We start from the raw sequence: 15,129 nt of genomic DNA on the forward strand, positions 1-15,129 counted from the left end.
TGGTCGCGGACGTGGTAGAGGACGAGGCGGCGGTGCCCAAGAAATGGACAAAGAGAACGTTTTTGGTCAGCGAAGACAGAGGAATTCTCTGGAGAAGACGAATGTTTGGTCAGAGCCAAAAACAGAACGCAATGGTCCTCAACAAGGTGTGTGGTACAGTGATGAAATGCATGAGATTTTGTTTTCTTTTGACGGTCTTTCATCCCTTCCCATTGAACTTTGTTTCCAGGTTTTTCCTTCTCTCTTCTTACTTACACAGCCTTCATATTTTCTCCTCACTTAGCCTCTTTAAACTGTTTACTCTTACTTCAATCTATTTTCCATGCTATCTTTGCCAAATCCTCTCTCTGGAACGTCTTTTGGCCACACCTGAAAAACTGAGTGATGAACTGAAGCAGTTAATATCCAGCATTCAATAAGTGCATTTTGGTAGTAATTGCAAATGCATACTAAGATATCCTTGTGTACCAATCCTTGGCAACATTGATGTTACAAAGAAAATGGTTTTGCTTTTCCAGCAGAAAATGTGTTATTTTGTATGTGTTAAAGTTATTAAATATGAATTGTACCACAATTAAAACTCTGATCTAATTTGCTCACTGAAAATGATCGAGAGCATTTGTTTTTCATTTGTGTGTGCATAGAAATAAAAGGATAAACTTTGTGAGACTCTCTCCATGTGTATTTATGGTGAGAAATTAAGTTTCCCTTGTCTTTGGGCCCAGTATTCTAGAGAGTTAAAGTTGTAGGTGACTGTAAACTTGTTGTTAGTGGTGACCCAATCAGTCTCTTTGTCATAAAACTTTCATATGTGCCTTGGATGTCAAAGTGCCCACATGTGCAAAAAATGTCATTGTCTTGAGGTATTAAGACGTATGAATCATAATTAATGTACTGCAAGTCAGTTTCATGGTTTTATTCACTTTCATTTGTCCTGTCCTTTGTCATTTTCACCCTAACAGCAGCTAAGCACGGTATACCAAAAGAACCAGCCTCGCAAATGAATGACAAGAAGCGGGAACTGGTCATGGATGAGGACTCTTCATCTGATGAAGAGATAGATGAGAACATTGTCAATAAGATGCTTCAGGCATATGGAGGCAAGCTTGGTAAGTTTATCTGTATTACTTGTTATGAATAAGAATTATTAGTGTTTGGTTTTGGTATGGCGGGGTGGGAGGGGGGAGGATGGAATGTGTCCCCACTGGGATTTCTCTGAGAGATTGTTTCCTCTCCCCCCCCCCCCCTTGATTTTAAAGACATTATCCAGGACAAGTTTGTGTGCATATCTTAATCTCAAATTATTAGCTATGTTACATGTGTTTGAGTTTGTTAAAGACAAGTCAGATGAACAAAGTCACATGATTTGAAAAAAAAAAATTCTGGAAAAATAAGAAAGACCATTACAAAACAAAAGGGTAATGATAGTTTTAATGCAAATTAAAAACATTTAATCAAATCTCTTCAGAGTACCTGGCAACTGTCTTGAGTTGAGGCTGAGGAGAGTTTTTGTAACAAATTTAATGTTTGTGTTCTCAAATTACTTTGACTTAATCTTAACAAGTATGTAAAATGATTGTTGTTGTGGAGAATATTCAAAATATGCTAACTTTTGATTTGATTTGTTGTTGCAGTTTCAGGGAATCTTATGACCCTCTTGACTTCATCTCTAGACCAACAGCTTCCCTTTGCACCACTTGAAACCCTTCACATGAAATATTCTGTATGTTCCCTTCCCCGCCAGTTATTATTTACACAATTTAAGGCATGGTCTGTTTTACCTGTTCAGGTGATCAGGGGGATGGTGTCCTGACGGAGAGCAGGCAGAACCTTCAGGAGGCCTGCCAATCTGGTGCTAACGACTGCTCTGTCTGTCTAGGGAAGATCCGGCGCACTGATGCTGTGAGTTCCCAGTGTCTTTCTCTTTAGTTGGTGGCAAGTTTTTCTTTGTTGATGCATAATTTCTGTCAGTATTGGTCTGACAATCCCCTGCAGGCTTGTATTAATTTTCTATGTTTGAAGGCTCTAGTATTGTATAAATGTAACGAAGCTCAATTTAGAGCAGAACAATGGATAAACCAAAAAGATTTAGACTATTAATCATCGGTCATATTCTTGGTTTTATTTTTTCCTCTATCAGGACACCTTTTCCTTGTACAAATGTTGACATTGCAATAATTGAACCATCAACCTATGGATACCAAACGATTTATTATTGTTTGTCCTCTATGTGTGCACACATAATGTCCCTTTTTTGTCATACAACTTCCAGCATGATAAAAGTTATCAACCTTTTGGGAATATTGACCTTTTGGGAATATCTTTTGTTTGTTTGTTTGTTTGTTTGTCTGTTTGTTTGTCTGTTACTGAATATATGCATGGCTGTGCTTCTTGTCTTTTTTGTTACTTGTCAGATTTGGACTTGTGACTCGTGCTTCATTAGCCTACACCTTCAGTGCATACAGAAGTGGGCTCAAGAAGGCATCCTACAGGCAAGCCTGCAGAATGAAGATGGAGACTCACAATCAGCAGCCAGTGTATGGTCTTGGTAAGGAGAAAATGACAATCAAAGCTACTCCTTTGCATCATCCGATTATTCATTAACACGAGGAGCACAAGCTATGATTTTAATGAGCCATTTAGCACTGATTTTGATGACATGATTTCAGTTGCTAGATATTTTAAATCACGACAAAATACACATCTTTTCATTTAAATGTTCATTATCATCAAGCACATCAGAAGCTTTTGCAGCACAGAAGAATATATGTCTATAGGTTTTGCGCTTCATAAATTGATATATTGTTTTATACATTTACCAGCACATATAAAGGGCAAAAAGATATGTTAAAAGCAAATTACAGCACTGTTCATACCATGTCATATCTAATAGTTATCTAGAAAGAAGATATGAGTAATCATAATCATTTGTGACCAAAAATCTAACAATCGATTGCTTGGAATGAAATGACTTGTTCTCTACACCAGAGATTCTTCTGCAACACAATGTATACAAGAAACAGAGGCAAACTGCTTTGTCTAGTAGTAGAAAAGAAAAAAGAAAGAAAGAGAAGAGAGAGTTGGAAAAAAGAAAAGGAGCTTAATGATTTTGATCGACAAGGTTTAAATTGATATATCTTTCTCCTTCATTATCATATGTGTTCCCTGTTCTCTGGACAATCAGCCCAAACTGCAGGTCAGAGAAACCTATGTCCCAGTGCCCCAGGAGGTACATGTGCTTCTGCCAGAAGGTGGTGTCACCCCCACCACACCCCTGGCTAGCCCCCCACAGCTGCGGGGACACCTGTGGACGGGCCCTGCGGCCGGACTGTGGTCACCGTTGCCTGCTGCTCTGCCACCCGGGTGAGTATTAAGCTTGGCCATCATTGGTTTGCTCAGAGCAGGTGCAGCCGGTGAGATCTGGTCTTTGACACCAGTTCACCAAGTTCGGAAAAAAATTTCTGCTGGTGTGCCCTGCTCACCAGTGGGCATAGATGTTTTACGGATAGGTGCAAGTGAACAGAGGTCTTGTAATCATTTTAATCTCTTTTGCACGCACAATGACCGTTGTTCAGAAATGATGCCTTTATTACACCAGGAGTGACTAACAGACATGCATTTTCACTCATTCGTAGATAAATATGAATTCAGAATGCTTGTCTAAGGCAAAGAGAAATGTATGCCCTTTATCCTACATGGGCACTGGATGAATCAAAGTCAATTTATGTTTACCTGTAGGCTTGTGTGAATACTTTTGCCCCTGTAATTCTACATGCTTAGCATCTTGTATTTGCCTGCATGGTATTTTGCTTGTATGCTTTGCAGAAATGATACCATTTACTAGTTTCAATTCTCAGAATTGCCTACCCAACAATGCAATCGTACATATAGCACAAGCTTAGTATTCTCTATCAATTGGTCAGCCAGTCAATCACAAAAACGAAATTGTGTGTCTGTATGTATGTCAACAATTGTATACTCATTTGAATATATGTATGCGCATGATAAATAGACGAGTACTGTAATGGGTACTGTAAAACTAGAAACATTTGTGAATTGGAGCTGACAGCCTTTTGTGTGCATTTTACTTTCACAAATCTTGCCTGGCAAAATTTTTGAAAGTTTCACGCAGACAATAATTTCTACTTTTACAGTAGATCTATAGATCTAGAGAGATTCTGGTAGTTTTCTTCCAAAGGAATGTAAACTTACAATTAGTCCATTTCCAATTATGTTTGCCCCAAGGTGCATGTCCTCCATGCCCCCAGACTGTGAAGGCCAAGTGTCACTGCGGAGGGGCGCAGGCCAAGCTGAGACGTTGCAGTTCCAGGACCTGGTCCTGTGGAAAGACCTGTTCCAAGCTGCTCCTGTGTGGCCAGCACCGATGCACACAGATATGTCATGCGGGTGAGAGAAAGGGGGCTATGTTCCAAATAAATGTATCATGACCTAAAGTAGAAGAGGAATCCAAGCTGCTGTGGTGGTATAGAGATCATCTTTGTATGGAATAGATCATATGCTGTATTCATTCAAACATCTAAGGTGACTACCACCAGGTACTGTGTAAGCTGTTATTTTTGCGAGGATTTAATCTAACAAATATCGCAAACCACTGTTGGACCGCGAATTTAACAACACACGAAAATGTTGCCATATTCAAGGGTAATACAGGGGAAACTCAATATAACGAGATGGTCGGGACCAAGTCATTTTCATCGTTATAGCCGATATCTCGTTATATCAGTAAGCATAAAAAGCATAGCATTATGACATTAATTTGCACATGTGGGACTACCCATCATCTTTCAATCAATACTGATAACTTGGTAATGTGTGTGAGGGAATTACTCACCTTTATGGGTCAGAAGATGTTTTTGGCCAATGAAATCCAATATCAAGAATGTGTTGCTTATTAATAGATGTTCAAATTTGTAGATTTATAGCTTGCAATTATGTATGTATGTGGTTATGGCAAGCGTGTGTTGTGTGTCGAAAGCTGGAATATGTTCTGCACAATGCTGTGTGTGTATGTGACTCATTCTGTGTTTATGTACATTTTGCCTGCGTGTGTGAAGATGGGGAATTCCCTAAGTAGAAAGCCAATCGCAGCTGCATCAGATTGCCTCACACCTGCTATACACCATGATGATGTTATCACTCCCACCCCTCCCCTCTTCCCTCAGGTGACTGCTTGCCCTGCCCCCACACCAGCCAGCAGCCCTGCCTGTGCAAGAAGAGGACCACCCTCCGAGAGTGTGCCTCCCCCAGGTGGTCGTGCGGGGAGGTGTGCGGGAAGCCCCTACCCTGTGGCCACCACCGGTGTGAGAGGGTGTGTCATGAGGGCGAATGTGGGGATTGCCCCCGCTCTGGTACCAGATACTGCCCCTGTGGGAAAACAGGTATGTCTCTATGATCAAAGGAGCTGATCGACTGGTAGCTTCAACTTGTCTCAGTGCTTGTTGCATTGTTAAAGACCACATGCTCATTGTGCTTAACAGCAGTAAAACCCTGTATTGATTACGATAAGGCGTCCCACAAAATTCAGTACAGTCCATAATTAGTAGTCTAACATAATAAACCTTAATGCTTCATCACAGGTTAATAGACTGTGAAATTCATATTCTTCTGCTTCTTAAACCACCAACAAACAAAAAGAATAAATGTGATACCCATTTAGATTGATGGCAGATTACTGTAAAAGCAGAAATGTTCATGTGCATTTTAATTCTGCAAATTTTGCGAAAGCCAAGATTCATGATATTAAATGCACGCAAAAGTTATTGTCTGCACTATATGCATTGAATGCCAGAGGCAATTTGCTAAAATTTCACGCTGCCAAAAATATCTTGCTGTACAGTAAACAGATAGTGGATCATAATTTTTAGTGCCCAGTGATAAAAAGTGATTACCATCTAACTCTCCCGTTCTTCAGCTCTCCAGCTCCAGTGTACAGAAGACGTCCCTCCCTGCGGAGACACGTGTGACAAACCGCTTCCTTGCGGTGTCCACCGATGCACTCGCCGCTGCCACACGGGGAAATGTGAAAGTGTAAGTGTGGGGAAAGCTGAGTGAGCTTGATGCCAGGACCGTGACATGCCCACCACTCATGGAATAAAAAAAATTGATATGTATGTGAATGTCTTGTCCACATAGAGCATGACTATTAAAGTGAATTGTTTCTTTGAGTTCATGGCCTGTTTGAGGTTCTTTGAAGCTGTAAGAATCTCTAGATGCTGTCAGTTGTCATCTCAGTCTTCTTTTTGATAAATTTGGCCACTGTGAGTGAGCTGTAATCCAAGGGCACAAATCAGTAGCCCTCGACGGAAGAATTTCATGAATTTGAATAATTACGCAGTACCCGCTGCATGCTAAGGATTAGAACCAACACTTGCTGTGGGAGAAAGGTCGGTGGTCTAGTGGAGATGACGCCTGTCCGGTGATCAGGAGGTCGTGGGTTCGGATCCCGCTCGAGTATATACGCCCATGATTTTTTATCATGGCTACTACTAAAACACTGATCAATTCAGTGCTTAATTATGTCGATGCAGGGCAATTTGTCAATCTGTTGAAATCAGTAGCCATATCGTAGTAGGTATGTGGACACATTCAAGGGCACACTTTCATATTTTCAGCATGTCAATTTTTGGCATGGTGCTAGGAATGTTGCATATTTTCCAGAATGTTTCCGGGATCAAACCCCATTGAAGTAGGTGATGTATGCTGAAATAGAGATGCTTAGTGACTTTCAGCACCTTCCTTCCCATTGAATCTCACAGTGCCTTCAGATGTCGAGAAAGAAATGCCGATGTGGGGCGCGAGAGAAGACGCTTCCCTGCCAAGAGGAATACAAGTGTGACCACAAGTGCACCAAGATGAGAAACTGCAACAAACACCAATGCAAGCGAAGGGTATAAAATCACATTCTCTTATTGTCCAGATAGTTTGCAGTCATTCAAATTAATAAGAGATTCACAACTGTTGTATGCTATGAAGCAGGGTATTGATATTCCCTCATAAATTGCTGATTTTTATAGTGAGTTCCTGTCCCAGGCACTCCATTTCTTTATTTCATTCTTATTCTCAAATCTATCTCAGTGATCTGAGATAAGCCTGTATGCTTTCTTTGGCAAAAGCAATGTGAAACCAATGAAAACAAACCAGTTTATGTCTGGATGTTTTGGTATTTACCACTGCTGGATTGTAATGATCAAACTATTTTACATGATATTATGCCAGTGTCTTTTATCCATTTGTGTACACACCATAGCTACACTCCCAAAATGCTGTTTTCCATAGAAGGGCAATTCTTATTGCTACTGATTGACAAGAATTTTGACAATTTTTTCTTCTTATGCTTGTAGATATTTTTCTTCATTCGTGCCCAAGTAAGCTGCCATGTTTGTTATTTCATGCTTTTCTCTATTTTGTCTTTTTTATCCTTATCTAACTGATACAATAAAAGCTTATCTTGAAAAAAAAAAATCCATACGAACAACTCACCATAAAGTATTGGCATTTGTAAGGTACTTCGGCTCTTTGACAATTCAAAGGTCTGCACTCTCCAGTGGTGATGATAGTGACTGATTATCATTGTGAATAGCGCACTGAGAAACGTGTTGGCTATTTCAGTCAGACGAATTATTCTCATTTGTAGCAGGTTGCTGCAGAACAGACATATTGAATCTAACCCAACAAATAAATCTGCATTTAGAAGCAGCAAGGCTGTGTTCTGTCAATTAAAGGACAAGTCCACCTTCATAAACATGAGGATTGAGAGAATGCAACAATATTAGTAGAACACATCAGTGAAAGTTTGAGGAAAATTGGACAATCGATGCAAAAGTTATGAATTTTTAAAATGTTTGTGTTGGAACCGCTGGATGAGGAGACTACTACAGCTTGTGAGTCATATGCGTACAACAGTATAAAGAAAATGTACAGAAAATTCAACATATTTTCACTTTTTACGCATAATAAAAGAGCACTTGACTTGCCTCTTTCTAAAGGCAGGGGGAATAATATTACCCATAACATTTGTCGGTAACGAGTCGGGGGAATGTGTACTTTTTTTCAAAAGATGAAATCTTGTGAAATTCTCTTTATATTTTCCTTATATTGTTGTACGCATGTGACATCTAAGTTATTCACACACTGCAGTAGTCTTCTCATCCAGCGGTTACTGCACAAAAACTTCAAAAATTTATAACTTTTGAACAGATTGTCCGATTTTCCTCAAACTTTCAATGATGTGTTCTACTAATATTGCTACATTCTCTCAATCCTTATGTTTATGAAGGTGAACTTGTCCTTTAACCCGTTGAGGACGGTTTGATTTTGCTACAACACGCATTTCCCATAGACACTTGCTCGAGTATACTCGGGACTCGTCCTCAACGGTTTAAATGAGCAAGCTTTTGTCCAGCCGATAGATCCTACAAAGTAGACACCAGTTTCTATATTATCCTCCCACAGTGCTGTAGCGGTGACTGTCCACCGTGCGAACAAAAATGCAACAAATACCTCCCTTGTGGCAACCACAAGTGTCCATCACTCTGTCATCCAGGTAAGCCAAGACTGGCCTCTGATCTTTTGCTTGCTCCTTCCTCTCATTCCACTGTGGAAACCACTTCGAAACCATAGCAGTCTTCACTGAAAACATTATCAAAGAGATCCTTGCCATTTGGGCATAATGTGCTGATATTTTCATTAATCTTTGCTATGCTTTTTTCACTGATTAGTGGGTCTTTACATTGCCAATTGGCACGGATGCCTGAAACCTAATTGTCAATGAACAGAGATTACCTAACTCCGTAATTCATATTGTGTCACCATGGCCTTCCTGTTGGACTGAGGCACATGGCTACTTCCAAGTGGGTTGGCTAACATACAATTAAGTCAAGTTTGGAGTAATTATCTCAATGCTACTGAAAAGTCACCATATGAATATTTGTATTATTGATAGATAGGGAAATGGAGTGTCATTGATTTGTCTAGAAATAACTTGTTCCAAGTCAAGGCCAAGTTCTTAGATTTCAAATGCATGCACATATCTTCGTGAAGCAGAATCTTGAACCCAGGCCAGTTATTCTTTAGTGTGTTAACACACAGTCATAAATTGTCCCAAACCAAGGCCAAGTTCTTAGATTTCAAAGGTGGATGGAAGCATGCACTGATCTTCATGAAGCAGAATCTTTAAACACAGCCAGTTTAATATTCTGATGATGGGACAGTGAGAGTCAGTTGTTATTGTTTTTTATTGTTTGTGCACCTTTTGATAACCAGACTGTCAATCTCGAGCTGAAAGTTTTTTTTTGTTGTTGTTGGTTTTATTTTCATGGCTTTGTGCCATGTAACTGTATGTTGTCTGAATACTCAGTGTGTCACTGTCTGTGAAATACAATTCTCTGTCTCTGTAGGTAGATGCTACCCATGTCCACTTATGGTAGAACTCAAGTGCCGCTGTGGAAGTGCCAAGATGTCCGTCCGTTGCGGCAGAGAGAAGACGATCAAACCTCCAAAATGCAAGAAACCTTGCCTGTAAGTGAAGCATCATGAATTTTTATGGAATATAACCCCAATAAACCACTTACTATTTACAGAATAATGTCATCAGACTGCAAGCAAAGTCAGGGAAATGATATGAATTTTGTGAAATCATCAAATGTGATGTTCTGTCGGAAACTTGGACCTTTGATCCAGATCATGACAATGCTTTCTGCCTATTTTGCGCCTGAAATGTGATGAAAATCATCATCAATGTCATTGTTCAGCCCAAAGATAAATCAAGGATTTTATGTTAATGAATTTTCACCAAGACAGATGTAGTCTAGTTTTGTTGTGTAGATCTAGCAAAACAATTTGGAATATTTTTTATTTCCACAACAAAGTCTTTCGTTATGTGCCCATAATAGCTGTCACTGTTGCCAAATTCCCTTCCTGGCTATTTGATGTTCCAGCACAGACCTTAGTACCAGTATTTCAATCCTTGCAGAACAAGGTTCATTAGCTCCCAGTTATTTCCTATTATAAAATGATGAAGCTGATCCCAATCAAATGATTGGTTGAGAATGTACATGCCATCAGGCATTTATCTTGCCTATCACATAATTTTGCATATGACTGGTCATTACTACTTTCACATCACAATAATGACTGCACAAGATTTCATCATTTTATTAAGTCACGATGAAGACGATTTATCAAACAAGATTGATCTGCTTTATCACATTGTAAAACAAATAATACACATCGTTTAGTTCAGGCATTAGTATAATTACCCACACTCAGTACCTGATGCTATGCATACTATTAATTTGTGTACTGTGTGCTAGGATACCACCAGACTGCCATCACAAGGTGAGAGATCCACACACCTGCCACTTCAACAAGTGTCCGCCATGCAAGCAGGTCTGTGGGAAGGTGTTTCCCTGTGGTCACACTTGTCCAAAGAAATGCCATTCCGCAGTCATCCACAAGAACATAGAGAATAAGGTAAAAGTCAGCAGCAGCACTGATCATCAGTGGTGTGGTGTGTTCCTTTGTTCTTGTTTATGTCGGTATTAACTGATAAAAGAATGCTCACAATAATTTGAATGTGCTTTTACTGAACAAGATGCAATGTATAACGTGTATGTCATTTCTTACTCAGCAGTACAATGTCATATTTTAATCACAGTCCAGAATCTAATTTAAATATACTCACACAAACATTCTTTTACATTTAATCTGTGATTGAAGTGCCCACATAGCACACTCCTGAATGGAACTACAGTCAGGTAGTTTGGGTGATACAGTATTCATATGTCATTGAAAGACCTTCGTGTTGATAGCTTTCTTTGCTTTGTAATGGCCCTTGAATGAATTGGTATTTACTCTCTAAGGCATATCAGATCTTTACAACAGAACCCTTTCAACTCATTTTTTAATGTTATGTGTAAACTTTCACAATTTTACGGCACAGCTCAGTCCTGTTGATAGCAGATTCCATTCCGTAATAAAAGCTAAATGCTATGCATGCCGTTGATTTTTTTCTTCATCTGAAGGGACCAAGAACACCTTGGCAACCAGCACCCAAGATGGTAATCAGCACCGTAAATGAGCCTTGCCCACCATGTGAACACCCCGTGCCTGTCCAGTGCCTTGGTAAACACGAGGTGAGATGGTCTTCTCACGTCGAGGAATAAGACAGTACAGTAGTATTTTAATACTGTCAGGCCCATATGAACAGGTCTTTGCTGGAGTTGGAGTTGGAAGGTGGTCGTGAATGTAGATAACAACACAAAGCTGTTTCTCATTAGATGAAAAATGAACGGTACAGGAAGATATTTTCGCGGCATGAAATTTTCGTGAATTGAAGCCAGCAGGCCTGTTTTGCAGCTTGAAATGTTTGTGAATTACCATTGGCATTCAATGTGTAGTATAGACAAGAACTTTGGCTCGCATTTTAGTTTTGCAAATCTTGGCTCTTCCGAAATTTGCAAAATTAAAATGCATGAAAACATTTCTGGTTTTACAGTACTGTGAGCCAATTGCAAAGTCATGCACACAAGTTGATTGTGATTATTTCTCTGATCAAGAGAGAAGGCTGTCTGTGAATTTGAATTGAACAAGGCTTATTATTGCATGCCATGTAGGAAATATTTCAAAATGATGACAAATATCACCACTTTTTCTGGTAGGAGAGCTGTTCATATTGATGTTGATAAAGATGTTTAATGGTATCCAATCGCTAAATGGTATCTACCTGAACCCATACAGTGTTTTGTATGCTGTTGATGAGCCATGAAATGATAAGACTCAAAACACACTTCTATGATAGAGCAGAATGTAAGAAGAAAAAAAAAATATGTAAGAAAAGAAAGATTACTAAGAAAGGATGTTGTCATGGTTTTGGAAAGTATGATATAACTTGGTTCTCCTTTCCTCCACTCTCAACCCCCCCCCCCCCATGACCCCTCCTACCAGACAAGTGATCTCCCTTGCTCCCGTGCCAGGCCATTCTCCTGTAGGAGAGCTTGTGGGCGTGTCCTGGCCTGCACCAATCACACCTGTAAATGGGAGTGCCACGAGGTCACGGGGTCACCTGACGACACCAAGGTGAGATGTCAAGACAGCATTACATCAGCCAGCTCAAGGACACTTAAAGTGCCAATGACTTTGGACAGTGTGTACAACACTATGGGGTTTTTCTCTGCCAATCAGCACTCAAAGCACCGAAGGGGTTATTGTAGGCCTGTTGTACAGGGTGTGCAAAATGGTTATTATGAGGTTTTCTAAGTCTGAGTGCAGTTTGATTTTGAAACATGTCTACTGAGCTTCAAAAACAAACAAGAATGAAAGGTAGATGTGATTCTATAATGCATGCTCTATGAGTATCAAACCAATTCACAGTCTTTGTAATGTTTCCAGTTGACATTTTTTGAATGCTTTATATGGTGTAAATGGCAAACATATTAACAATTTATGGCCAATAGGATTGCCTTGATTTTATTGTGATAACAATTTATTGTGTGTCTCTGTTTTGTTTTTTGTTTTGTTTTTTGTTTTTCATTTCAATGTGTTATTTGCTGAAAGATTGTCAAGAACCTGCATGATTAATACATTACGTCAGGTGAGAATGATAAGGGCGTTATGTTGCCACTAAAGACATAGTGTTTGAGGCACCTTAATGCCCTTCTCATTCTCAGTCGATGATTATTCTGATATTATTGTCTCTGTTTTGAACATGTAATAAACCGATTTGTGTACCTTAATAACCGTAGGCTGGAAACAATTGCCAGGAGTGTGAGGAAGGGTGCAGTAAGGAGCGGCCTGAGGGGTGCAGACACCACTGTCGGCTACCCTGCCATGAGGGACACTGCCCCCCGTGCAAGAAGACCAACAAGACTCGCTGCCACTGCAAGGCCATGGCCCTGTATCTGGAGTGCAAGTGAGTCATCGTTGTAGGTTCTTGGTGTCGTAGGTCACTGTGCCTTCCTGTTTGTTATTTATCACACGTCCTATTGTTAATATACAAATAATATGCAGGTGAAAGCGCATTAGTGAAAATGCAGCGCATATGAGGGTATTTACAATGACACTCTTATGCAAATTTGATCTTCAGCTTATTCTTGAAATTTGGTGATGCATGTGGCCTAAAGCTTGCTTCAATTTGTTGATCCACCTTGCTTCCATTCGCTTTAGTTGAAATTAATTTCACATGACATGAAGAAATATACACCCGACATAAAATTATAAGCATGCATTTCCAAGAAAGGCACAAGCCTGTGTTTACTGTGCAGCAGCATCCAGTTTAGAGCCATTCCTTTTAGGTTACCAGCAAAATGGCCCAGAAAAACTTGACATCTCTATGGCTGTCCTCACCAAATTATGACACAGTGCTTGGCTATTAGCCACTGAGACGGAGAGGGAGGAGATACAGTCCTGTAAGGGCCCCTGCCCCAGGGAGCTGGCCTGTGGTCACCCCTGCTCCAAGACGTGCCACTCGGGGCCCTGCTCCGATCCACAGTCCTGCACCTTCAAGGTGGCCAGACGGTGCCAGTGTAAACGGAGAAAAAAGGTGAGTTCCCATGGGAGTGGATTGTTGTTGTCTTGCCTGAAATGTGACTGACAACATTTTGTGTTCATGTTCATACAGCATTTTTATCTATTTCTTGTTGGGGAGTTATGACTGCCTTAGTTGACTTTGATATGTAGGATTCATTTATACTATCAATACTGGGTAATACCTTTCCCAAAGTTAAAGCTAACATATCTTTTAATTCATGTTATAAAACCATCCAAAGATGTGTGTGGGGGTGATGTTTTGATCCAATAAAGATGTAAGTATGTGGTTTCAATAGCATCATAATACTTCAGGTTGTATGCATGAAGTTTTGCCAAGAACTTTAAAAAAAATGAAAAACTTACAGAATTGTGCTGTGGAAAGTAAATGTGTCCATTACAGTCATCCACCCTTTTAGCGAGTGTCAGGAAGCGATTCATTGGAATTTAAATCCTTTCTCTTTTTTCTTTACCCCTCACTCAGGAGTTTTACTGCCATGAGATGCGTGCGGGAAACGCCAGCGTTGAGTGTGATGACACCTGCAAACAGCAGAAAGCGGCAAGACAGCAGAAAGAGGAGGAGAAGGCTCGAAAAGAGGCGGAGGTGGAGAACTTGAAACAACAGGTAAAAAAACAAAGTGTCCCCCTGCTGTGTCTTTTTCCTAAAGAAACCCATTGCGGTATGGTGTTCTTTGCAATGCTGAGCTCTGTGTGAAGACTGTACGTTGATTGCTCTATGTGTGAACAGTTATTCGGTTTGGACTCATCAATTATTTGCAATTACTCTAAAGCAAGGAATGTTCACATGCATTTTAATTTGCATATTTCGCGAAATTAAAATTCATGCAAAAGTTTTTGTTGTCAGGCAAGAATGAGAAGGGCGTTAAGGTGCCTTGAATACTATGGCTTTAGCGGCAACTTAACGCCTTTCTCATTCTCACCTGACGTTGTCTACACTGTATACATTGAATGCCAGTGACAATTCATGAAAATGTCATGCCCCGTAAAAAGCCATTGTCTCCAATTCCCAGAAATTTCATAATGCGAAAATGCATGTATCTTGCTTTACTGTATGCTCTCGCTTCTTAGAATTTGTTGTGTGGGTTTTGTTTTTCATTTTGTTTATTGTCATAGTGGTCTTTCATTTGAAAATTATTAATTTCCCTCTGAGTGATTTTGTGTTGTTTTTGTTGTTGTTGCTGTCCTCTCTGTAGAAGGATCTTGATGAGTACAACCGCCTGATGAACAAGAAGAAGAAAACGCGCAAGAGGAGAGAGATCGTTGAGGAGGAAACCTTCATAGAGAAGTATGGGAAGAAGATGCTGGTCGTAGCAGGAGGAGCAGCCATCTTGTGTTTCGCAGCTTATCTACTTCTGCTCCAGTGAGGACTGGGATGTGCAGAGTGTTCTCGTTCAGACCCAGGAATTTAGAAGTTCAGACATTTCCAGGGATATTTTAGGGCCTTTTCACACGTACCGAGTTGCTTAATTACAAACTTGTTTGCAATTAAATTTCAAATCACCGTCTGTTCACACGCAGGAAGAAGCTTCGCGGATTCTGCGGTTTTGAAAATCAGAGCGAGGAGGG

General features: G+C 40.1%; 1 protein-coding gene across 1 annotated transcript; it reads left to right on the top strand.

The window, feature by feature from the left end:
* The first annotated feature begins 1,007 nt into the window (after window positions 1–1,007).
* On the top strand, window positions 1,008–14,927 carry LOC139737887 (NF-X1-type zinc finger protein NFXL1-like). Its single transcript, XM_071648556.1, has 17 exons — window positions 1,008–1,109; window positions 1,790–1,902; window positions 2,415–2,548; window positions 3,185–3,363; window positions 4,246–4,407; window positions 5,184–5,399; window positions 5,933–6,048; window positions 6,777–6,908; window positions 8,473–8,563; window positions 9,417–9,537; window positions 10,332–10,491; window positions 11,043–11,153; window positions 11,965–12,096; window positions 12,762–12,928; window positions 13,378–13,558; window positions 14,027–14,167; window positions 14,757–14,927. The coding sequence occupies exons 1-17, from the start codon at window positions 1,028–1,030 to the stop codon at window positions 14,925–14,927; spliced, it is 2,409 nt and encodes an 802-aa protein (XP_071504657.1). The 5' UTR covers window positions 1,008–1,027.
* Window positions 14,928–15,129: the final 202 nt, after the last annotated feature.

Source organism: Diadema antillarum, unplaced genomic scaffold (genome assembly GCF_040938485.1).
Source record: "Diadema antillarum isolate AM-2024a unplaced genomic scaffold, OU_Dant_1.0 seq00000712_RagTag, whole genome shotgun sequence".
Taxonomy (NCBI): domain Eukaryota; kingdom Metazoa; phylum Echinodermata; class Echinoidea; order Diadematoida; family Diadematidae; genus Diadema; species Diadema antillarum.